Source organism: Pinus tabuliformis, chromosome 4_2 (genome assembly GCF_031772625.1).
Source record: "Pinus tabuliformis cultivar Carrire ecotype Pingquan chromosome 4_2, CPIR1, whole genome shotgun sequence".
Taxonomy (NCBI): Eukaryota; Viridiplantae; Streptophyta; class Pinopsida; order Pinales; family Pinaceae; genus Pinus; species Pinus tabuliformis.
In genome coordinates this window covers 1,188,615,682-1,188,642,010 of record NC_142304.1, presented here as the reverse complement: position 1 = coordinate 1,188,642,010, position 26,329 = coordinate 1,188,615,682, and the positions used below count along the sequence as shown (strand labels likewise).

At 38.7% G+C, this 26,329-nt stretch overlaps 1 protein-coding gene across 1 annotated transcript in view; it reads left to right on the top strand.

Moving 5' to 3' along the window:
* The first annotated feature begins 454 nt into the window (after positions 1-454).
* LOC149173927 (uncharacterized) overlaps positions 455-26,329 on the top strand; it is a 374,409-nt gene continuing 348,534 nt past the window's right edge. The window contains exon 1 of the mRNA XM_089424796.1: positions 455-837. Within this exon, the coding sequence (XP_089280922.1) occupies positions 715-837 (123 nt within the window). The 5' untranslated portion in view covers positions 455-714. The remainder of the gene's footprint in view (positions 838-26,329) is intronic.

Sequence of the window (26,329 nt, the reverse complement as noted above, 5' to 3'; positions counted from 1 at the left end):
AGGTGGAGAGAGAGGGAAGAAGAAAGAGACATACAAAGACAAATACAAACATAGAAGTTAGATCTAGAAATTCATGAATATTTCGGGTTTTCACTAAAATATAGATGTATAGAATTATTTAAAGTTAAACGTATATACTTTAAAAAAATATGTAACAAGATTCTCAATCAACTAGATTCACCCCTTTAAGATGTATCTACTAGCCTAGATTCATCTTAACCCGGGATCTATCATGTGCCCAGAGGGATAAAATCCTTCCACGTGCAAACCTTCCCTCAAATTCTACACTCCAAAAAAAAAATTGCACCTCAAGATATTTGATCCCTATCAGTGCATGATAAATCCGAAATTAAAATGAATCTAAGCTAATTTAAAAAAAATGAAAAAAAAGAAAAGAAAAAGATAAGTACAATTACAATATAGTTTTGAAACTAAAACGAGCTCTTCAATTTGATTCTCTGCCCCGTAATAAAATACCTAGCGTTTTCAAACTAAAAATTTAATTTTTATCGACAGTGGCCGTATCAGATTAGTCCCGCCACGCTGGGACTATCGTCACCCTGCTGCGAGCACCCCTAATGATATTCCAATGATTCGTACACTTGGGCTCCAAATGGGGTTTATTCATGAAATTGCCATCTCCAAACCCATCACAGAACGAAAAACCAATTAAAGTCTACTGGCAGGCCTCATTGACTCTTGAGTGCAGCTACCATGCGTATAGTCAGTTGGAATATAAACGGGCTGTACAACACCCTGAAAGATGCGGGGCATCGACACTCTTCAGTCTCTAACTATTTCTCTCAGGTGCTTCGAGCCGACATTCTTTGTTTTCAGGTAAACTCGCTGTGTATTTCATTTGGTTTGCATAAGAGGAATTTACTGGAGGAGACATTGTAAATAATTAACAGGAATGAAGCGTAGAATGGCAACCCTAAACTATTGCCAGCACTACCTATGGTTTTGTTTATGTCCTCATACCAAGAAAGCCTTGTTCAGGGTTTAGTTTTACACTTTTCTTTAAAGCTGGTTTGTTTAAACTAGAATCCACGACAGTGAATTTAACAATAGAAATTGGAAATTTGTTAGCGTCCACAAATGATCAATGTAGGTGAATGGGACATATAGGTCAATTCGACTAAAGAGGTACATCTAACATTGATAACCAAACAAGAGTGGACGAGTCATCTCCCAACATAGAAAGAAAGAAGTCAAACCTAAATTAACACCAAACCATTAAAACATAGCGAGCAAAGGGGGTAGGCCAAGGTAGGTAAACTCTGCAAAGCATTACAAACCAGCTATAAGAGTATGGTCCTGGTAAATTAATGTGATGGTTAGCTGTAATTGAAGGGGGCTAAATATTCTCATCATGTGAACTTGTAATTTTAATGTCAGCGCGAAATGCCTGGAAGAAAACATCATTAGGTGAGTGACCTACGCTAATGGGAACTCGTGGGATAATTTTTGGTGGCCTCATTGACTACAAGATCTCAATACAGAACACAGTGATACTAGTAAGGTCCCGTTTATGTTCTCGATCCAAGTGGATTAATATTTGAAACAAAGGAAAAAATTGTCAAATTATGAAATTTGGTTGGCCATTATCTACCTGAGGTGTATGAGGAAACACAAGCTCTCATCCTTTTTTTGTTGAAGCTTGAAATACTGGAAAAAAAGTAGGCTGTAGGCATAACTAGTCTGAAGGCACTTTCAAGTGCAGAGGCACATTCTTAGAAGTACGTGTCAAAAGTGTCATCGACGGGACTTGCACCTTTGCAAGCCTAGGAAAAGTAATCGTCTCGCTAAATGGTTTACATATCAGGGCAATTCTTCATTTTGTTGCTACCCTGAACCCATTGCACTTGATGTGAGGTTACAAAAATTCACATTGATCTTGTTACAACAAAATCTAGCACCCTAGTGCAAAGCCTCATTAGATGACCTAGATAGAGTGCAACAATTGGAGTGTCACCACTGTCACTTTAGTAACTACTCCCCTTGTTTTAGTGTGGATGCAATCCAACACAAAGGCGGCTTCCCTAGTAGATATTAGGGATCAAATAATTCAAGGAACTTAAGCTAAGTACCTCCTGTTGCGTCAAAATCTAGCAGGTCTTATGAGAGGTCTCACAAAACAAGGGCTAGACCAAGATACAACAATGAGGTGGAGGCCACTGTCACCCCAACATTCCACCCCTTGCTCTTTAGTGGAGTTTCACCACAAGAGAGGCTTCCCTATATAAGTCACCTAATAGATATTCTAAGGCAATAGCTCAAAGGTGACAACTTTAATAGGCTTAGGTAGGGTACTCAGACTAAGAACAAGGCTCAATCCAATGAAATAAGGAATAGTGTGCCCTCCAAGGAACCTACCAAGAGTACTTATCTGTGTGGAAAACCTCCTGATAACATCCCGATAACATCTAGAAATTGTCAGTTTTTCAACTCGCTGATGTTATCGGTCGAGTTTTTCAAACTTGAAAAATTCGCGATTTAATCGATAAACTCTCGATAAAATTGTGTTTCGATCCAAAAATACTGACTCTTTTATGGGCCGTGTATAATTTGGGGAAAGCTTGATTTTTTTACTCATTTTGCACTCAATCCTTCACTATTTGAGCCTTTGGAGAGAGGAGGAATTTGTCACTGCCCAAGAGGAGGAGATTTGACTAGTTTTGTGGTGTGGATTTGGAGTTTTGTCCACTGCTCAACATGACACGACCTCTTATTTTCGCTTCTAGAGGACGACAAAGTCCATTTGTAGCCCCAAAGGTAGGGCCTTCTTCCTCTAGAGGAAAAGACAAGCCATTCCCTATTCTCGTAAAAGGGGCAGAGGAACTCAATGACTGATTAGTTTATGACATGTAGATGACTCATTTTTTGTTGATATTTTGACTCTTGAGACTGAGTTAGGACTTGATTCACTGGTGATATGTGATGTAGCTCTAGACTTCTTATACATCTTATATATTAGCTTTCATTTCATATTTATGTGGCAATGCATTTATTTGATGTTGTGGATACTTTTGATGCTAAAAAAATTGAAAAAAATGAATATTTTTGTACTTTTTAAATTTTGCTGATTTTTTCAAATTTCTCTTGACTTTTACAACTTTTTCAATTTTTGGACCCTTGCTAATTTATTCACGAGTTTGGCTTTTTCGACATTGGTACTTATAGCCTAGGGTTCCAATGATATGCTAGAAAAGTGACACACTTAGGCATATAAGACCAAGAAAAGGCTTGAAAATAAGTATGATCAACAAAAAGGAGCAACAAGCATTCAACAAGCCCTAAGTTGAAGCTTTAATGCTAGATTAGTGTTTCCTAGGGCAAATTGCGTAGGGTTTGTGACATCAGCCCAGGGAAGCAGTCCAACCATGCAAAGGTAAGGATTTTTATGTTACAAGGTCCAACCTGCAAGAATAACCTCAAAACAAGGTAATACATCCACCCTAGTTGAATTCAACCCAATGCCCTAGCCCTAACGACTTGCCTTGAAGGGCCAAAATAGATTGAGAGAGAGGAAATAATGAAGTTGTAGTAGTGTTTGATCATCTATGTGGAAGCCAATGCCTGCTTCTTGGGTGATGGAGCCTAAGGGAAAAATTACTGTGGAGATATCAAACCCTAGAAGGGAGCAAGGGGGAAACCCGAAATTTCCTCTTTCAAAATCTTAGCTATCACTCAATACAGGGATAAGAACAAGAGAAAAAGCTCTCTAGGAGGTTCTCAAGGGATGTTCAAGACTCTTTAATGTACAACAATTCACTAAAATTTTACATAAAGATATGCAATTTAGACAAGGAACATGGAAACCCTAACAAAATATATTGCATGCAATAACCATAAAATATATTCAACAACAAAAATACTCACAAGATATCCATGAACAATCCTTCATTATCCCAAAGTGATGTCTCCACAACAAGGACTAGTCTACAATAGCAAAAATATCCACAAAGATCACATCTTTACAAGAATAACAAGCTACAAGAACTAGGAAGAAACCTCTAAGAGGGCCGAAATAGTTCACAAGTGATGGTGAAATAAAAGAGTGAGGTGACCTCTTATTTATATGAGGTCTACCTCATCGAATTTTAACTATGAAGCCCCTAAAACAAGTTTGATAATGAGTAAACATAAAACAAACCTTTGGTTACAAGCCAACCCACTAGCTCAACATGAAATAATGCTAAAGTAGATCCACACGTGTGAGCCGTAAACCTCTAATATGATGCTGTCATGCATTTTTTGGGCTCCAAATGCTGAGTCATAGTGAAAGGAAGGCTGAAAGTGTCTCCAAGCATCATGATCATCCATCATTTGATGAGTAGTTCCTAAATCCAACTTCAAAGCAGCTCCAACGGTCCCAAATCAAGATGGGGTGTCCCCACGCCATCTCCATGGGTCTCCAATGGCCAACGCAGTGCCTCCTCTCTCCAGTGTTAGGGCTCCATTAGGTGCAACAAGCCCTCCCTAATCATCCTATGGAAAACCATCCTCATTTGGGCTCTGAATCATGGCTTGCCCATCAGGTAATATCAAGCACGATTTGGGGGCATGCTGGGTCTAGTGGTGCAATCATCAAGAATCCTCTGTGCTAGGCAAAATAAGATCAGCATCCTGGTTCTACTCTGGGTTTTGTATCAACTGATCAAGTCATCATAATACCCAATGCTTTGCTGTAAGTGGGCAATGCTGCATTTGCTAAGTCATCAATCTCTCTGTAGGGCCTAGGCACTTTTGGAGTGGGTGCTGCAAGCCCTGTGCTGATGTGGGCCACCTGGCAAGGCCAACTTAAACTCTAGTGAAAGCAACCATTCATTATAGACTAAGATCATATAAACATCCAAGTGGACCAAACTTGTATGTTATGGGCATATTAATACTTCAAACTGGGATCACCTTCTAATATTTAACTAGACCAAGTCCTGTAAAGGTGTTCCCTACCTTGGTAAGGGTGGCTAATGGTCAACCCTATTAGGTGCTTCCAGTCCCCAAGGGGAGGTGGCATTTCCAAGGTTAACACTTCAATCAATAGGTGTTGGTGTAAATGAGTGGCGATGGAGGGGAAAGACTTCATGGCCAAGTGCCATAGTTAGGGGACTAGTTGATGGGAGTCCACATCCTGAGTGTATTGATGTGATGGAGGGAGTAATAATGGATGCATGAGTTACACTAGTCGGCCTGCTTTTTCCATCTCTCTAGTGTGCCTTTTACTTCATAATAATGTTTTTATTTTGGGTGCAGAGCTCAAGGGTTAGAGCTTGCTTTTATTGCGCCAAGAGGCTCATTTTATAGCCCAGTATGTAGGCGATGTGTAAGTATGTCACATCTCCAATAAAATAATAATCAAAAAGAAATTATTGCACCTAGAGGCGCATTCTACATCCCATTATGTAAGCGATGTGTAAGTATGCCACGTCTCGAATAAAATAAAAATAAAAAATATTATTGTCGGTCCAAAACAAAAATGAAAATAACCATATAGATAAAAAAAAACTACAATGCAATTCAACACAAAGAATTGAAAATCCTACTCCAAATCTTTTAATATTTCTTTTAATTAAATATTTGTAAAATGAATCTTTAAAAGGAAAAACCATATCGTATGGATATATTAAAATCTTTAATGACATAAATATTTCCATGTCAAAGTTGTAATATTTGAAAATATTAATTTTGTTATCATGCCATATAAAAAAAATCTAATATTAATATTAAAAGATTAATATTAATACCAACCTAGATCTATCTTAACCCCCGATCTATCAATGCTGAGAGGGATCAAATCTCTTGAGATACAAACCTCTTTTACTATGAAAAGAGATTTGATCCCTCTTGGCGCTCAATAAATTCGAGGTTAAGATGGATCTAGGCTAGTGATATAGCATTTAATTTTACCCCTTAAGATGAGGTTGTTCATTGCTTATTAGGGTTGGAACATGCAAGGTTTCCTTTTAATGAGGAGGAGCATCAAGTGCTCAGGAACCAAGTGATGACGAATGAGGAGGGTAGAGCTCATGCTAGTCTCTTGCCCACAAGCTAATTATTGTCCCAACCATCTTTTGCATTTTAACTTTCTTTTTCTTTAATTGTGGCAATATTATGCTTTTGTATTCTTTTAGTTGCATCAACCTCCAAGCAATGTTTCCCGACCCTACTCAAGGATGTGGATAAGAGGGTGCCAAATCCCAATGAATTAATGACAAGTTAGACCCGAAGAATGGAGATGGCATATAAAAGGCTTATAATGTGTCATGAAATGTGTTAAGTATGGTGCAAGGGAGAATGAACATGATACTTCAATCTAGGTTTTCCAAGCAGTGCCCCTCTTATAACGCTAAGGCCTTAAAGGAGGTCCCACTAGACTGGGGTTAAAGATTAACCCCCTGGTAAGGTGAGAGAACAAATTTATAGTCAAGATCACCCCTTTATTCGTATTAAATGCCCAAAAGATCAAGTATAAACACTCGATTGTAGATTGATCAAAGTACTCGTTGAGTAGCAACCCACCTTCATTTAAGAGGAATGTTGAATGGTGAGAGGTGCATGTCATATCATCATCAAGAAGTGAATGTCAAGGGATGCTAGTTGGCTGTCTGTCAAATGTAGGAGAAAAGTTTTCTCCTATAGGGTTAACCATTTTGGTGAGTAACACCTCCTAAGGATTTTACAATGATTTTCCACCTATTATGAAGATAGGAAATTAGCGTTTGAGGTGGATAAGGGAGTAACTTCCATATTTTGGTTCAAAGGTTACTATGGCTCAATCTAGAGGCTTAAGTTAACCGATAGAGGATTACATAGGTTTCCCGGACACACCAAACAAGAAATTACATAAGACTATCATAAACTAGCAATGGAAAATCGATAATTACAACAATATAACAGCTTATGTGAGCAGCAAATTTAGCTCCAAAAACTATGATAAAAAATGTAAAATGGGGGTTAACATTATGAGTACATGACAGAGTAAATTATAACAATTTTTCGATGATTTAAAGGCATTTAACAACACTAATAACCCTAGACATCAGCCCTAATTAATGGTTGGAAATGGCACTTAAAATGCAGTTTTTGTTCATCCAATGCTTCCAAAACAACTCCTAACCTTATGTTATTAGCTTGTTAGTCAATAAATACTGAAAATATAAAATTTTGTTGTAATAAAACCTGAATTTATGCCAAAACAATAAATAAAATGATATTTATGATAAACTATGATTTATATAAAAGAGGGGACTAATGCCTTCTCAATCTAGGGCTGATGGAGTCTAGGAACAAAGTAATCTAGGGTTTCTTGGAGTATAAACAAGATTCAAACAACACTAGGGCAAGTAAGCCTAATTTCCTTAGGTTTGAAATCAAGGTTCTCAATTTTCAAAATGAATCAAGGGAAGGAGCTAACATGTTACTTCCCCGAAGTCTTGGAAGAAGGTTTAATTTAACAAGTATCATGAAACAAATACCGTGCTAACATGCTTAAGACAAAAGAACTAAACCTACTTACTTTACTATGCATTCATCCAAGATTCACCATAAACAACCATGGAAAGAGATTAATCCACATCACAACTTACAAGAGTCCCCAAGAGAAGTTGTTCAACTACTGCTTTATAGAAAACTAGAGAAAATATGCTAATACAAGAGATAAATAATCTCCACGTGTGACAATGATTCAAATAAGTGAATCACTCCCCTATTTATATGAGGGTAACCAAGCAATTTAGTCCAAATTAGGCTAAATGTCCCCTAACAATATAAAATTCATGATACAAGGTGGATAGCTCATCAAGCCGACCCCAATATAGCCTCAAGATCGGAGATGCCATGGTAGGGGCTGCTTTTAGTTGGATCCAAACGGCGTGGAGAGTTTTAAGACAAAGGTGGGGGCAATTTTTTCTCTCAAGACCAATCCCACCTCACTGTCAAAGTGCAAGGCTAAGTTAAGTGCAAGTGTGTTGTGTTGGAAATATTGAGGGGGGGGGTGAATTGGTATTTAGTCAATTAACCAATTTTTAACCATCAACAATTATTAACTATCAAAGATTGAACACATGAACACAAAAGATTTATAATTGGGAGAAAATCTTTTCTTCTAACAAGTACAATCAAGTTTATTAGTGTTATACCAGACAAATCCCTCTTGCAGACAAGAGCTATCTCCCTAGATCCTTGACGGAAACTAGAAATAAGCAAGACAATTGAACTGACTCTTTCCCTAAGTTCGTCTTGTTCGAATTATAAGAATTAAGGCTAATGGATGAGCCTCTTACCTATTTCACAAAATGCTCGATGAAGATCCCTTGTTGTGATTTGATGCAACTCCTCAATGCTTGATAAGACCTGCAAACATAGACCATAAAAGGATCAAAAGCATATGCAATATAGTAATCCAAACAAAACTTAACCTAATGATCAAGGAAATTAGTAATTGATATTGCCTTAATAAACACTATAAACAATTATAAACCATTCATCACTCCAATAAGACAAATCAATGGGAGGAAGTGTTCATTTGTATTAATCAAAGATAAAGAGGAGCCTTACAACCTTCGCCTTGATGCCGTGAGGTCCCTCCCAAATGCCTTCAATCTCCTCCTTAGATGACAAGCTTTTCTGTTTCAAACTAACAACATGAGTTTATATTCCCTGAGTTCTCACCTCCTCAATCCCTCTAGTCATTGAATAGGCCAAGAGGAAGAAGTTTCAGATCCAAAAGAGGAGGATGAGACTCCTTAATTGAGGGATTAGGTTTCCATGAGAAAAGGGATTAAGATGCACCATCTGGGGGTTTTAGTTCGAATAGTCATCACCTGGAAGCTTTCAATTGGGAAATATATAGCCAACTATGTTTCTAGAATGTACTTTTTATTGATTTACCTACGCAGTTTATAGTGGAAGATAGTGCACAGATCTGCGTTGTTCTCAGAGTTAATTCTAGCGAATGCGCGGGAAAATCTAGAAAAATCAGCGCAGGTGAAACTTAACAAGGTGTGACAACTATTTTCCCCAAATTTCTCATCTATTTCAAGATATTTTGGGTTGTTTGACTTCTAAGGGAGTTCATTCAAACATGTTCACAGATGGTAAAAAGATCCATAAACTGATCATGCCGACAAATTGACATGTAACAGATTGCCCCCTAAAGTGCGAAGTTTGTAAAATAAGTTTAAAAGAGTGAAGCGCCTTATCATTCCAAGGATCGGATCAGAGATAATGGTCAGATTCCTGCAAGGAACATTCAAGGATTACAATGCAAATATATATCACTAATCATCATTGAGGTAGACATTCCCATACTCAAAGTAAAGCGAACTCAATGAATAAGCATGGAAAAACCAAAATCATATAGATAGTAAACACAGCATGGACACAACCATCTGTCATAAATAGGTCTTCATAATTATGAATATAAAATCTCCTCGCAACCTGGATTGATGAAACTAGATCCAGGGTTTTGATTTCCATCTCTTGATCCGCAGTACGAATCTAATCATGCGAGTGAATGTTTCGAAGTCGAACATGGCAGAAACCACTTGATTACCGGTCAATGATGTGAACTGTTAACAAGTGTGAGAGAAACCACCAATAATGACAATGGTTCTCAAGGTACTTCTAGTACAATCTATGAAGTGCGAATAAGTGATCTGAAGTCGAACACTCATAGAATCGTTTGATCGAAGGCCAATGATGAGAACATGTCGTCGAAGGCGAGAAACTTGCCATTAAGGCATGCAGGTCTCAAGGCACTGAAGGTTTCTAGATCAACTTCCTAGATAATGAGTTGAAGTTGATAGGAAGCGACCTGTCGTAGGAAAGCCTACGACACGAAACACAATGTCAAGTTTTGAAAATAGTTTGCAAGGACTGACTCAAGGATGGCCGATGCGATTGAAGGCTAGAATTTGCAAAGGAATTTTGAACTGAGGTTGAACTTCTCTTGAACACATAACGACACGACAATTGACTTGGCAACATTTGACTTAACGATAATACCAAAAACCATGAAGACTTTCAATGAGGTTCGATTAATTGTAAGACAAATGGATTTCCCAACCCGGACATGAGTGTGACGGAGTGTCGTGTTCAAGAGCGACATGCTACCTTTAGAAATGAAAATGTAAAATGGACACCTTTTCCCAATTTCCCCCCACCATTACTGGCAAGTACCTCTTTATTTTTTACAAGCTTGAGGAGGATAACATATGCTTGGATTGTAAGCTCATCCTTCGGATGAGTCCATCGAAGTATTTTTAACGAATCCTGAGAAGGAATGGTTTGGTCCTGTCATGCTTAACGGGTCCTATGCTATTTAGTTTTTAACTTTTTACGAGTCCAGTAAAGGAGTAACTCGATGTCGTTTTCTTTTTAAAGTGTTTGAAAAAGACACAAAAATGATACTCATTTAGTTCTTTTACCGTAAAATTTTAACGAGCGTGGAGAAAGTAAAGCTTGACGTTTTTCAGTTTTAGAGAGTCGGAAGAAAAACATAAGTAGACTCCATCAGGTTCTTTTTTGTAAGTTCTAGTCCCTCAGGTCTGAAAAAGGATAAAATAATACAAGAGAGAACTCTATTGACTATGTTCGATCAACGTATATCTTTTTCACAAATAGTTCTAACTCAGTCTGTAAAAGGGGTAAACTTATACTGAGTGGACGGTTGTTCTTTTACTTTTACAAGTTCGAACAAGCAAGTACTCGATAGTCTTTTCATTTTTAGAAGAGTCTGAAAAGGGCTTGAAAGAGGACTCTATGATTTTCACTTTTCGCAATTTTTTAAGAGCATGAAAAGTGATAAAAGTCTGCTAAATAGTCAAAATGATTTATCCTCGCTTTGTAACCTATCCTGCACATTTAAGCTCAATAAATCGTTATAATTGCTCAAAATATAAGATTTTCCCTCCTAAAAGATTTAAAATATAAAAGATAATATTCTTTGGCTTAAAAACCCTCTAAAAGTGGGAAAAGTAAATTATTTTTCACCATTTTGCTTTTTAACCATTTGAGAGCAGAGAGGAGTTTTTACCACCAGAATTCCAGGACTGATTCCGAGCTAACCGGTGGCCGAAATCGTGAACCGCTTCTTCTAGGTAGAAGATCTCTCCTTAACTTAGGTTTTTATCCTTTCAAATTTCCATTTTAAGCTTCCAGTTAATTTTTTGGGGCAAGATTATGTTAAAAAATGTGCCCTCGGCCCTATGCTGGTTTCTTTCAGTCGGGCCCGCATAGGCAGATAAAATTTTCCACATGGAAAATCACGGCCTGCGCGGATTTTTCCGAAAAAATCCGTGCAACTGCGCCCTGTCTGCAAGACAGCGGCATCGCAGACGACGAGGGTTTATTTTTTTGCAAGATTTGGGCCTCAAAAAACATGAGATGGTTTTCAAAAATGATTCTAATCCTTTTAAAATGGTCATTTTAGGCTAATTGATTGTTCAAAATGGAGTGGAGGGAAAGAGAGCATGAAGCCAATGATTTGGCAGCTTTGGCAGATCCAGCTACCATGCAGGCTCTAAGAACTTGTGGCCTCCTGAAATACTGGCTCATTCTTGGGATGAAAGCTCAGGTAGATTTGATGACATGGCTGGTAAGAACCTGGAATGTCCAGGAACAATGTTTTGTGATTGCAGATCATCGCGTTACCATTGACGTTGATGACATCTATTTCTTGATTGGGTTGTCTCGTCGGGGAGCCGACATTTCATTATTTGGACAGAGGACAGGAGGAGATACTACTGATGGGTATCTACGATGCTTTTGCAGGGGTGCACCACCCAAGGATGGCAAAATTGATATTCAGACCATCGAGCTCTTGCCCCTAAGGACCATTACTTTCACTGTTAGCAAGTTGTGTGGTAGCGCTGCCCTTCATTTAGCCACGCGGGCACAGATGCAGACTGCCGTGGAATGCTGGGAATCCACGGTGTTCAACTGGTGCGAGGCAGTGGTGGTAAACATGAAGGGACAACTAACTAGATGCAAGAATGGGAAATTGAAGAATTTCGGTTATGGCACCATTCTTATTGCTTTCTCCCTAGAGAGGATTCCTCTTCTCCGACCACAACAGATTCTAGCAGATGAGGGGGAACCTAGGGATCCACACATGATGAGGTGGGTTGCACTGATGGCACATCATGGAGGTGATGGACCAGTAGTGAGGTATACTCCTGAGTTTTTTGACTGGCTAGGCCAGTAGATCGTTCCGATCGAGGACTTTCCATATGTTGGGATGGATTACAGAGGTGATCCTGATATCCCACTTCCAGCCGGAACTCAGTGGGGTGATCTAGGTGAGAATTTCTCATTTTGACATGTTTTCAATTTTTTAATTTTTTATGTGTTTTTGTCTTCAAAGGCTAATTATCTGAAATGCATGTGCAAATGTGGGCCCAAACCGACCAGCAGGGCTGAGGCGATTTGACAGACGAGGCGAGCAGCCTGTAGTGGCTGCGGCAGCTAACCCGGAGGCAGAAGAGATTCTGACAGAGTTGGAACACAACCTCGAGAGGTTGACTTTGGATATCCCAGAGACTGGGACATATGACATTCCTTGCCCTTATCACAGACATGTAGTTGGGATTCTAGGGCCACTTAGATGATTACTACGTCGAGTTGCTCGTGCTGTTGTTTGTCATCATGAGCATCATCATGCTTAGCTGTTCTAGTTTCTAGGACCACATTTTTGATTTTTGGTGTCATCATATTCGGAAAATAAAAGGCCACGAGGCCTTATGTCCTCGGATGACCTATTTTGTAGACACACTTCTATGCAAACTCTATTTTAATGAAAAAATACTATTTTTGCCTACTGTTTATCTTGATCAATGTATGAATGGATATTGTTTTTAATTTACAAATGTTGCAAATGTTTATTTAACACATGATTAACCAATGTGTCTGTCAATGTGTTTAAATATCTCGAAATTGTTGATATTCGATGTAATCAAATCGCCTTTCCAAAAGACAGACCCGTAAAAACACTCTTAACATTGTTGGACTCCTTACTGTATAGACACTATTTAAATGTAATACTACGAGCTACGAATCTAACCTAACGATCAAACGCCAGATACCAAATGTGATGGCATCAACTAATAGCTCAATGACTGCGCTATATTCTGCTATGTTATTTGTTGTTTGACCGAGGCATATTCCATGAATAGAGACTAGCTCAGGTGAATAGATAACCCAGGTTGCAGAGGATAAATTCCGAGTACTACGACTAGCGTCATCAGCAAAGCCAATGTAAGTATGAGGGAACGTCGACATCTACAAATCAAGTGCAAAACAAGATAAGCAGGAGAAGTAGTAGAAAATGTGAAAAACATTAACTATCACACATACCTAAAAAACGGTAAATAATGTACAAATCTCCACCAAAATTTTATGCATAATATTTCTTTAGGTAAAGACCATTTCTGGGCTTTCCCAAAGGAATACCATCGTAATCAACCGGCTTGTGGGACCTTTAGCTAATATGCGTTTTATGATGTAAGGGCCATGCCACATGGGTTCGAACTTTCCCGCGCCTAACTTGTCATGAGCTTGATCATAAACCAAGACTAGGTCACCTTTTGAATATGAACGAGGATTGACATTTTGATCAAATTGAGCTTTGACACGTTTTTGTGAGCTTTGCTAGCCAGTGCGACATCATGGCGATTTTCATCTAAACGTGCTAAATGTACAAAACGTTCTTCGTCTACAGAGGTAGCATGCAGTAATTCGATAACTAGTTTCAGAGATGGGATTTCACATTCAATGGGTAACACTGCTTCCAAACCATAAACAAGTTGGAAAGGAGTAAAACTCGTTGATGTTTTTGCAGTAGTACGGTAAGCCCACAGTGCTGAAAAGAGCATGGAATGCCAGTTTCCTTTATGAATACCAACTATCCGTTTAATCATATTGGTTAAAACTTTATTGACGGCTTCGACCTGACCATTAGCTTGTGGATAGTAAGGAGTAGAGCTATCATGGCGTAGGCCGAGCTGTGCGGATAGTTCAACCATCATAAAGTTACGAAAATGACTACCATGGTCTGTAACAATAGCTTGTGGGACACCAAACCGAGCAATCACATGATTGAAAATGAAAACTGTTGCAGTTTTGCCGTCATCTCTATATGTAGGCATTGCCTCGACCCATTTTGTAAAGTAATCGACTACAAGGATAATATACCCATGCCCCCCAGTCGAGTGAGGGTTACAGGTTGCAAAATCAATGCCCCATTTGGCAAAATGACCGACAACTATGATAGGGTGAAGAGGAGCTGGAGGTGCTTACATTTTGCGATCGTAGATTTGGCAATTATGGCATTTGCGGACTGCAATAATGCAATCTTTAAACATTGAAGGCCAAAAATAACCAGCACGTAATATCTTTTGGGCAGTAGCATACCCAGACATATGACCGCCACATGCTCTAGAATGGCAGTCATTTAATGTTTTTTTGGCCTCTTGGAGAGTCAAACAATGTCAGAATATAGAATCGGTACCGCGACGGTAAAGAGTCACCAATAATATTGTTGGGATTGGTATCGGATTCGACGACGATTAGTTTTAGATAACTCGGGCCTAAAAGTTTGTGTTTGGAGATATATAATGATATCTCCATACCACAGATCTGACGTACTAATAAGAAAGAGAGATTCATCAGCAAAGGAATCTTTTGCTACAGTTTCTATATTAGTATGAGGAAAGTCACACAATAGTTCGGCGAAAACCAAAGATTTCTTTGATTTAGATTTTTCAAATTCTAAATCAAACTCTTGTAATATAACTATCCACTTGGAGTATTTGCCCCCTAGCAATTGCTTAGTGAGAATATACATCATAGGGTTGCAATCTGAAATGATAGTTGTTTTTCGGAGAAGTATATAGTGACGGAATCGTTGAACAACTTGGACAGCTGCCAAGGCTAGCTTCTCCACATGTGTGTATTTAATCTCGGTTTTAGTGAGATTTCTACTCAAATAATAAATCACATGTTCACTGCTAGAATCATCCTCTTGGACTAACACCATGCCAATAGTGGCATCGAACGCAACTAAGTACAAAAAGTAATCTCGATGATAATCAGGTGGATGCAGTAATGGTGCATTGGTCAGTGCATGTTTTAATGCATCAAAAGCTTTATCAGCAAGCTCATCCAAAAAAAAGGAATGCCCTTTTTCAACAGTCGAGTAAAACCCTGGGTTAGTTCGGCATAATTGTGGATGAATCTATGCAAAAAGTTTGCTTTCCCTTGCAAACTTTGGAGTTGTGTAAGGCTAGAAGGAGCAGGCAAATTCAGAATCACCTCCACCTTGAGGGGGTCAACACGAATGCCTTCTTTCGAAATGATGAAACCTAGAAGCCGACCTGATTGTACACAAAAGACACATTTGTGTGGATTCAAGCGAATATTGTAATGCCTGCACCTAATGAAAATTGCTTTTAAGTGCAATGGGTGATCCTGCCTTTTCATTGAATGAGCTGGTAGGTCATCTAAATAGGGTTGAACAATATGCTTGATATCGTGGAATGCATAAGACATTGCTCGCTGAAAAGTTGCGCCAACATTTTTTAGGCCAAATGGGAGTTTGCGATAAGAAAAAGTTCCCCATGGGCATATAAACGCGGTTTTGTACTGATCAATAGGGAGTATGTTTATCTGATTGTAGCTAGAAAATCCATCCATAAATGAAAAAATTTCATTCTCGGCATAGTCATCAACAATTTGGTCGATATACGGAGTTGGATAATTGTCCTTAGGACAAGCTTTATTAATATCTCTGTAATCAACACATACTCGAATAGTTCCTTGTTTTTTATTAACGGGTACAATGTTTGATACCCAATCAGTTAAAGGAACGAGGTAAATGAATCTTGCTTTCAACAATTTTTCAACCTCAGTTTTTATAGTGACAACTTTTCGTGGATGTATAGGACGTAATCGTTGTCTAACATGCTTAGCATCCGGATAAGTTTTTATTTCATGTACAACTATGCTAGGGTTGATTCCTGGCATTTCTTCATATGACCAGGCAAAGATGTCGTGAAATTCCTGAAATAGGGCTTTATAAGTTTGAATCTCTTCTAAAGAACAAGAAGCTCCTATATGAATATTTTCAATTATCCCGGGTTTCACTGAGATATCTATGGGTATCGTTGCTGATATGTTCCCTAAATTCTGTTCAGAATTGGAAGAAAGGGTAGATATTGGACATTGAGGATCACTAAGAGTCTCAAATGAAAACATAGATGAGAAATTATTCTCAATTTTGTCAAAGGATGGCAAGAAAGTTGAACGATGATGAGTATCGTCCCATGGCATTTCGTCCAAGGTCATAACTTCCATAATCCCTTCATCAGTTAAGAAATATGTGTTAAAAGGATCAAGCATAGAGATTGGTTCCAAGCATGACAAATGAGAATATTCATCAATAATCGTATTCATTCGATTGTTTTCAGATGTTGATGAGTTGGAAAAGGACTAAATTGCCTCATAAGCCAACTCAAAAGGGCTACGAGGCATCTCATTGCCATATAAGACTATTTCTGATTTGAAAGTACTTGATGTAATCATATTAATCTGGGCATCATTATGAGGGAAATTGGGTGGAGGGAATGCAAAAGTTCCCATCAAATATGAGTCTTTGAGAAGACCAACGCCGACTTCTTTATATGGAGTCGTTGATTTTCCAACAAAAGGCACACTACCAATGGAATTAGGGTTTGAGGTATAGTAGGATAATTGGTCTACCTTCACAATTCTTCCTTTGTGAAGAAACATGATCATCCTAAAATATGACGAGACTATTGCTGACATGGCATAAGTCCAACTCCGACCAAGCAAAAGGTTATAGTCAAGTTGAGCATCAACAACCTCAACGTCTATTGAAACCGTTTTACCCTCTAATTCGATTGGTAAATCATTTAAAAGACCATAAGGACGAAAACCTCTTCCATCAAAGGCTTTCAAAGTTGTGGGAGATTGATTGATTGTTGGAGAACCTAAAGCTTTCCAATAGGCAATGGACATAATACATGTCGATGCTCCTTCGTCAATCACTGTTTGAAAAACTCGTCGAGTTTTGACATGAATTGGTATCTGAAAAGCCAGTTGGTGCGGGAGACGCAGGACATGATTTTCGAGATCGAAAACAATCAAATTGGAGTCATGAGGATCTATTGCTCCTATGGTTGATAATAATAACTTCCTTTGTGCTGGACAAGTCTGCAGCACTTCAAGAGCCGACATTGCCGAAGGTGACATAGCCAAATCTTCGACGATGTTATAGTTCTGAGCAGCCCTAGCATGAGGGTTAAAGGCTGACTTTCGAAGCATACCCTTAGGAGGCAGACGAATTATCATATCAGGGTTTGGTTTTTCAATATGTAACGGTTCAGAAGAAGGAGGAGTAGATGTGGAAGTTTGACCAGCTGGACTGGAGTCATCTCCATCTTCAACAGGACTCTTTGATGTGTAATCTTTGGATCTCGTTGCTACCATAACTTTGGAAGACATCATCATGATATCTGCCGATGCGGATGAGGAGGATTGGTCATGAGAAACCATTTTGCTGTCTTGGGGAGGAAAGGGGTCCTTCAAAACAACAGGAGTGGGTGAACCTTTGACAAATTTAGAAACTTCAGCACGATGTGGGCACTCCTTGGTGTAATGATCTTCATCACAAATTAGGCAAGGATAACGAGGTTTCTTCTTTTCATCAAATGGTTCATTCTTGTTTGATTTCTCCTTAGAACGAGTGTCTTGTTTAGCTTTCCCTTTTCCCTTTTTCTTATTGTTACAAATAAAATATTTATAAATAATATAAATAATGTAAATGATAATAACCATAAATAATTAATAGTTAATTAGTACTTAGGCTGAAGAGTCATGTCTAAATGAGACATGACTCTCCATGAAGAGACACTTGCCTGATATATAAGCAAGCCTCTCGTTCTCATTGTAAAGCAATCATTCTTATTCATATTTAATATAATATTTGTATCCTCATGGATATCTTTATATTCCAAGTCTTCTGGAGTAATTAATCTGTAGAAGGAACTTTGTTCGCTTCATTGGTATCAGAGCAGTCGACCCTTTGGCCGCTTCACTGCTGCACGAAGCTCGTTCTCCAGTCACCGACCCTTGGCCATCGATCGTCATCAACCTTGTTGCCGTCATAATTGAAGCGTTTCACTACACATTGGGAGATTCTCCATTTTTCAGGCCTTTGGCCATATCAAAAAAAATAAAAAATAAAAAATACTATATAAATCCTTTGGGGATTCGTTGGGTTTTATTCACGGTTTATTGCAGGTCTAACCTAGCTGCAGTCGTGAGCACCCTTTTTAAGCCTTCGGTCCTCAAAGGGAAAATCTCTAAGCAATAAATAGCCTAAACGGAAGTGTGGATTTTCTTAGGAGCAGGAACAGTAACCTAAGTTGCAAAACGTGTGATCTTTTTATCCATCTCTGTGGTTTCGGCCCTCTAGGGCAATAACTCTGTCCATAAGGGTTATTTATTCATCTTTGAACCAACAAAGAAGCTTCGCTATCCCCTGCGGCCTTGTAACCTCTCCGGACTTGGTATATGATTGAAGAAGGACATCTAAAATCAGGGAAAAATTTGTTGGGAATTCACCTCTCAATTTCGGAGCTCCTAAAAGGTATCCATGTGGTTTTCTTCCTGAAATAATTGCGGCCTAATCTTCACTGTGCATTCTGGTTGTTCTGAGGATTTGTCAAGGGTTTTTATTGTCATTACTTATAGGTCTGTGGTCTAAAATTCTGAACATTGAATGTCCGCACAAACAGCGACAACCTGTTCGATCCGCAACCAAGTCCACCGAAAGTGCCATCAGTAAACTACAGAAGGGTTTCATAACTGGCGAACCGTAAAGTTATTTACAGTATAATTACATATTTTGGGGTTCCATACGAACAAGTAGTTAGGATAAAGTCACAATGCTTCATCATATAACCATTGGTTATAAAAAACAACTCTGGCTAAATTCACATTGCTTCTAAAAAGATTCGAAACTCTCATATCGTTTTGCTTTTCATAAAATAAATTCTAGGGTGTTATATATATAAAGGAAAAAGGGAATTTGGAGAATTTCAATTGATTATAAAGGTACCTTTTATGTATTTTAAATATACATATTAAGGGTATTTTTGAAGTATATTAGAGTAAATTTTATTAAAAAGATTCAAGAGAGAAGTATCCAGAGGTAATTAAATTATAAAAAAAAAGAGTAATTTTGTTAAAAAAATAATTAAAAAAAAGTAAAATAAAGAAAAACTAAAAAAAAAAGAATTAAGAGGAAATTAGTAGAGTCAAGGCTATTTAAAAGAGGAGAATACTTGGAAAAATATATATATAAAAAAGGAGGAATAACAATAAAAATCAATAAAAAAAAGAGATAAAATAAGTGGAAAAAAAATATGGAATCTCTAAGTAATGAACAAAAACAATTCCAAAGAGATGTAGAACAAGTAATCACAATATTTAAGCGACAATATGCTGAGGAGAGAAAGAGAAGGGAATCCCTATTCCAAGTTGAACGTCCATCATCACTCCCACAGAATGATGTAATCCATTGTACCGAGAAAGTGCAGCTAAAAGATCAAGAGAATGGCAAAATAGCCAAAATTCAACAAAACAAGAAGGCGTTAGAACACGAACATAAAAATCTTGTGGATATGCATTACAAAGAAATAATGGAAAAGGACGAAGAAATTTCTTGTCTCAAGGACCACGTCGAAAAATCACTGGCGCAAGTGAAAAAGACAAAGGTCACAAAGAAAGAACTCAAGAAGCACTTGTTAGAACAAGAAGAGGAAACCTTGCGTTTAAAGAACCTTAATAAAAATTTATTAGAACAAATCAGAGATCTAAAAGATGAAAAGCTTAAAATCCAAAACACTGAAAATATGATTGATGAATCAGAAACCAAAGAACTTTTACGTCTGAGAAACCATAATCAAAGTCTACTCACTCAAATTAAGAAACTTAAGGATGATAAGAAAGCATTAAAAGATAAGTTAGAACAATTCACTCAAGAAGAAGTGTCAAAATCTACAGTCGCAACAGTTCAAGTTGAAAATAAGGGAACGAATACCGATCCAATGAATATGACAACTCAAGAAGACAAGTTAGTTGAATAAACGACACACTTAGATGTTGCAGTTCAAACAATGAACATCCCAAGTGAATGTTCCATAACCAACTCAACAACATCTTCGCCAGAAGAAAATATAAAAATTGCCACATGCCCAATAAGGGAAAGTCAAACCAAAAAAGTTCCATATCGGCATCCGAATCATGAGAATAGACAAATCAACCACGCTACGTATCAGGACCATTTAAACCAGAGACAACAAACTAATATTTCAGAGAATAATGACATAACATCAATTCCGTCTTATACTGACAAGTCGTTACAAAATTCCAGTGATCATAATACTACACAAAAGATTAATCTAGGATGGTCTGATCTTTCTCAGTACGGCAATTTTGTTTGTCACTTAGAAGATCATATTAGCTTGTATCGACGAAGATGACTATTCCGAGACAAAAAGACATTCGAAGCCGAAAAAGAGATCAAGCCTTTTTCATCGACAAGCTTTGAGGACAAAGCTTTTTGAGGAGGAAGGCAATGTTACGAATAAAATATATATAAATAATATAAATTAAAACAGTGCGAAACACGCATGTAAAAGAATATTGAAATGAATACATTAACCTAGAGCTAACAGCTCAATGATAATACAAAGATATTTACAATAATAGAAACATCAGGTTTCTATGTAGAATATAGAACAAACAGTTTCATCTAAGAAACTGCTAAAAGAATAAAAATAGAAACAGCTAAAAGACTGAGCATTACTAAATAGAGATATATTCTAATACCCTCCCTTAATGCTCAATCTATTTACAACACCAATAGACCCGCGAAATTTTACAAATTTATCAGGACCAAGAGGCTTGGTGAAAATATCGGCTGGCTGCTCTGTTGTGGGAACATAGTGCAACTGAACTGAGCCGTCTTCAACCAGCTGTCGAATGAAGTGGCAGTGAGTTTCCACATGCTTTGTTCGTTCATGAAATACTGGATTCTTGGCAAGTTTGAGCACTCCCTGATTATCACAAAACAAAGAAGTAGGCCCTGTCTGAGGAACATGCATATCTGCAAGCATACGACGAAGCCAAACTGCCTCACAGGCTGCCTTAACTGCTCCCCGATACTCTGCTTCTGTTGAGGAGAGAGCCACTACCTGTTGCTTCTTACTAGTCCAAGTAACAGCACCAGATCCTAGACTAAACACATACCCAGTTGTAGATTTACGGTCATCAACCGAACCGGCCCAGTCAGAGTCAGTGTAGCCACTGAGAATAGGATTGGAGCTGCGAGTATATAAGAGGCCATAATCAGAAGTACCACGCACATATCGTAGCACCCGCTTTGCTGCTATCCAATGATCAGCTTTAGGAGCTGACATAAAGCGAGAAATGTAGCTTACTGCAAAACTGATGTCAGGTCTGGTAGCAGTAAGATAGATGAGACTGCCCACTAATTGCCTGAATAAAGTTTCATCCACAAGAGGAGAGGATGACTGTGCTGAAAGTTTGAGCCCTGGTTCCATAGGAGTCGTGGCTGGTTTGCAATCCTGCATTCTGAACCTTTCCACAAGATTTTTGGCATACTTGGACTGAGAAAGAAAGATCTGATTTTCAGTCTGCCACACTTCAACCCCCAGACAGTAATGAAGAAGTCCCAAGTCTGTCATCTCAAAAGTTCTGCATAGATCTTGTTTGATCCCATGGATCAAATGTGCAGAGCTGCCAGTAATGATAAGATCATCCACATAGACAACTACAAACAAGATATCATCACCAGTATGCTTGATATACAAGTTTGCATCAGATGGACTCCGCTGAAAACCCTGATCTGTCAGGTACTGATCAATTTTCATGTACCAAGCCCGAGGAGCTTGTTTCAGTCCATAGATTGCTTTAACTAACCGACACACTTTCTGTTCTTGACCAGCAACCTTGAATCCTGGAGGCTGTGTCATGTAGACTTCTTCTTGGAGATCACCATTTAGGAAAGCACTTTTTACATCCATCTGATGAACTTTCCAATTGAACTGAGCTGCTAGGGCAAGAACAAGCCTTATGGTACTCATCTTGGCTGTAGGAGCAAAAGTCTCCTCATAGTCGATGCCTTCCTTCTGTGAAAATCCTCGAGCCACAAGCCGAGCTTTATACTTGTCTAAGGTTCCATCAGCTTTGTATTTTACTTTATACACCCATTTGCAGCCTATGGGGTTTTTGTCTGCAGGAAGATCAGAAAGTGTCCATGTGTGATTCTTCTGAAGACTCTGAAATTCTGCTTCCATAGCCTGTTCCCACTCAGATGTACCCTTAGCCTCTGAATATGTTTGAGGCTCAAAAATACTGTGAAGGTTAGCCATAAGAGCAAAATTGACTGTAGACTGTTGTCTGGTCTTATGCCTAGAAGTTCTACCTTCAAGGAGCTCATCATCCCGGAGATCACCTATGGTTTTAGCCCACCATTTAGGCCGAAGAGAAGAAGAACCAATATCAGGAGGAAGAGAAGCAGGCTCAAGAGCAATAGGAACAGCAAGAGGAGGATTAGCTTCTGGAGGAAGCTCAGATAGAGTAGTATCAAATCCTGATGCTACATCATCCCTCCCATCAGATGGACTGATTGGAAGAAGAACACTGTGAGGCGGATCCTCAGAGCGCTGCTCAGAAGAAGAAGACTGAAAGAAGCCTCTGTCTTCATCAAATACTACATCTCGACTGAAGCTAAGTCGACCAGTGGCTATATCTATCAGCCTATAGGCCTTGTGATGATCACTGTAACCTGTCATCATGAGTTTCTGGCTTTTGGAATCCAACTTAGAGCGCTTAGCAGCTGGAATCCAAACATATGCAACTGAGCCAAATACTTTGAGATGACTGATCTTAGGCTTACGGCCAGACCAAACCTCTTCAGGAGTCTTCCCTGTAACAGCCTGAGTGGGTGATCTGTTAAGAAGGTAAACAACAGTAAATACTGCTTCAGCCCAGAATCTGTTTGGAACACTCCTGTGTTGTAACATGGAACGAGCCATTTCAACAACCGTGCGGTTGCGGCGCTCGACAACACTGTTCTGCTGAGGAGTGTAGGGTGCGGTTAACTGATGTTTGATGCCATGAATATCACAGAAATTGGCAAAAGCTGAAGAACAAAATTCCCCCCCATTGTCGGTCCTAAGAGTCATGATGTTACAGCCAGACTCTTTTTCAACTAAGGTTTTAAACTTCTGAAAGGTACTAAGTGCATCAGATTTATTTTTTAGAAAATACACCCACATCTTTCTACTGAAATCATCGACAATAAGAAAAAAATATTTGCAAGCAGTGATAGAAGCTGTATTCATAGGACCACAAATATCAGCGTGAAGTAACTGGAGTACCTTAGATGCACGCCAAGATTCTCCATTCTTGAATGAAGACCGATGTTGCTTTCCCGCTTGACAGGCGCCGCATACCCCCAACTGCTGAGTCTGAATATCAGGTAATCCTGACACAAGTCCCTCCCGGGAGAGCTGAGAGAGATACTGCATATTTAGATGCCCATATCGCTGATGCCAAAGAGTACTGATGGGAGAGACACGTGCTGCTAGAGCCACTTCGGGAGAGTCACCGGTGTCAAGTAGCCTATATAGACCATGGTCCTCTAGGCCAACAGCAACTGTTATACTAGTCTCCCTGTCAATAATAGAGCACTTGTGTGCACTGAACACAACATCAAGCTGAGGAGAATTCCTCATAATCTGGCTGACAGACAGCAGATTAATTTCCATACCAGGAACATAGTATACATTCAGAAATATGAGTGTGCGCCCACCAGACTGAATTTGAACTGTACCTCTGCCAGCTACTGTGTACTTTTCACCTCCGCCAAATACCACGGAATCACTGAAAGGTGAGAAGTCAATAAACCAGTCACGCCTGTGAGAGAAATGGCGTGATGCACCAGAGTCAATATACCAAGCAGAAGACGGTACATGATCTGACGACCTTTTAGCCATAAAGGCATAAAAAACAGATTCTGTCTGCTCGGAATATTCCTGATTGCCTTCCAACATGAGATTGGTTAGCGAAGCCATCTGCACGTTTCCCAAGATATGGAAAAATACAAAAAATCCTGCACGGATTTCAAACGAGGATGCAGGCTGATCCAGACAGAAATTGACAGATGCTGATATAAGTATGAAAAGATTCCCAAAGAAGACTGATTTACTGTAAGAAACACAAACAAACACTAGATAGGAAGAATCAATAAATTGTGGAGATCTCACAAGACAGAGAAGGGTTCATTTCTGTATCGAGATAGACGACTGTAAGCTTTTATCACAGTGAGCAAAGCCGGGGCTAAGACTCAGTGAAGGCTACCTGGCTTACAGAGGGCTCGACCTTAGAAAGGAATGAAAGAACTCAAGAGATTAGGATGCAAAGAAGCTAGCTGATCAAGAACACTCCCTGAGCGCAGTTTCGAAATGAACTACTGAATTTTTCAAAAGCCACTGATAGTAAGCCGACAATGCTGCCTGCTTAAAAATCTTCTTTCAAGATGACTGTAGCAAATCTTAACAAATTCTGTTTTGAAAAACAATAGACTTGCATACAAAAAAAAATTTCTCAGATCTGTATCAGTGCACCAGATAAAAAAACTAGACCAAAGGATAACTGTGATGCTGGTTTGATCACTTGTACTGATGATAAACTGCGATGCTGTTCTGATCCCACTTCAAAAAAAATAACTGTGATGCTATTTCTGGTCCCACCGTTTCAAATATAATCACAATATTTTTTAATCCAAATTCTGATCAAACCCGTCACTATAAACTGGAAAATACGTGGATCTGAAAATACCTTTATGTGTTTGCCGTCACTGTAGCCGTGAATCTGGAAAACCCGTGAACCACAAATACAGCAAATATGCAGATCTAAACACTGTCCCACGTGAGCTATCCAAGCTTCACGTTACTTCTCGTCTCAGCTCCAGGTCACGTCTCAGCTACAGGTGTATATGTTTGAAATTGGACCACGTGAGCTATCGAAGCTTCACGTCACTTCTCAGCTACGTTTATATGTTCCGGCAAACACCACTGATTGGTAATATGAATATCTAAACAGACTCAGCGATATACTTCACGTCACGTCTCAGCTGTTTAAACAACTCAGATATATATACGTCTCAGCTATATACGGCTCAGCTAGAGATCCATAGGTGAATATATCTACGGGTTTCAACTGATAGATTGGTTTCAACTGCATATATGAACCAGTATTATGTCTGAATATACCCGTATTCTGGACTGTATAAACCCGTATTATGGACTGTATATAATAACTGTGTATACGGGTGTCAAACGCCACGGGTTTCAAATACGGGTTTCCTGGACTGTATAAACCCGTATTATGGACTGTATATAATAACTGTGTATACGGGTGTCAAACGCCACGGGTTTCAAATACGGGTTTCAAAAAACGGGTCGAAAATATATCTTCACGGCAAAATATATATCCACAGACTTCAGATGTGTATTCACGTCACTTCTCAGAAGTATAACGCGTGAAATAATGAACCACGGATTTCAGATATAGATCCACGGGGTTTTCACTGGTTTCAAATGAATATCTGGAGGATCTAAATGTTGGCGTGGATACCCAAAGCCGCTGGAAACACGTGAGCGAAAATATTCAATAAAAAAAACGTATTATCTTTGATTTCTGCTACCGCTTCCAGCTTTATGCACCAGATATCGTGACAGAAGAAGACTGCTGCCCCCGGATTCACAATAGCTTTCAGATCTCAGACCATGAACAAGCGTTCTTTGTAAATGGAGACGCTAACCCTTGGAGAGAAAAAAAAATTTCGAATGTGGCCACGATAACAAAAAAATCCAGATCCCTAAAGAGCAATTTCGAAATGAAACAAAATTTTTCAAACAGTGAAAAATTATTTCGAAAGACACCTGTGCTCTGATACCATAAAACAGTGCGAAACACGCATGTAAAAGAATATTGAATGAATACATTAACCTAGAGCAAACAGCTCAATGATAATACAAAGATATTTACAATAATAGAAACATCAGGTTTCTATGTAGAATATAGAACAAACAGTTTCATCTAAGAAACTGCTAAAAGAATAAAAATAGAAACAGCTAAAAGACTGAGCATTACTAAATAGAGATATATTCTAATATAAATAATGTAAATGATAATAACCATAAATAATTAA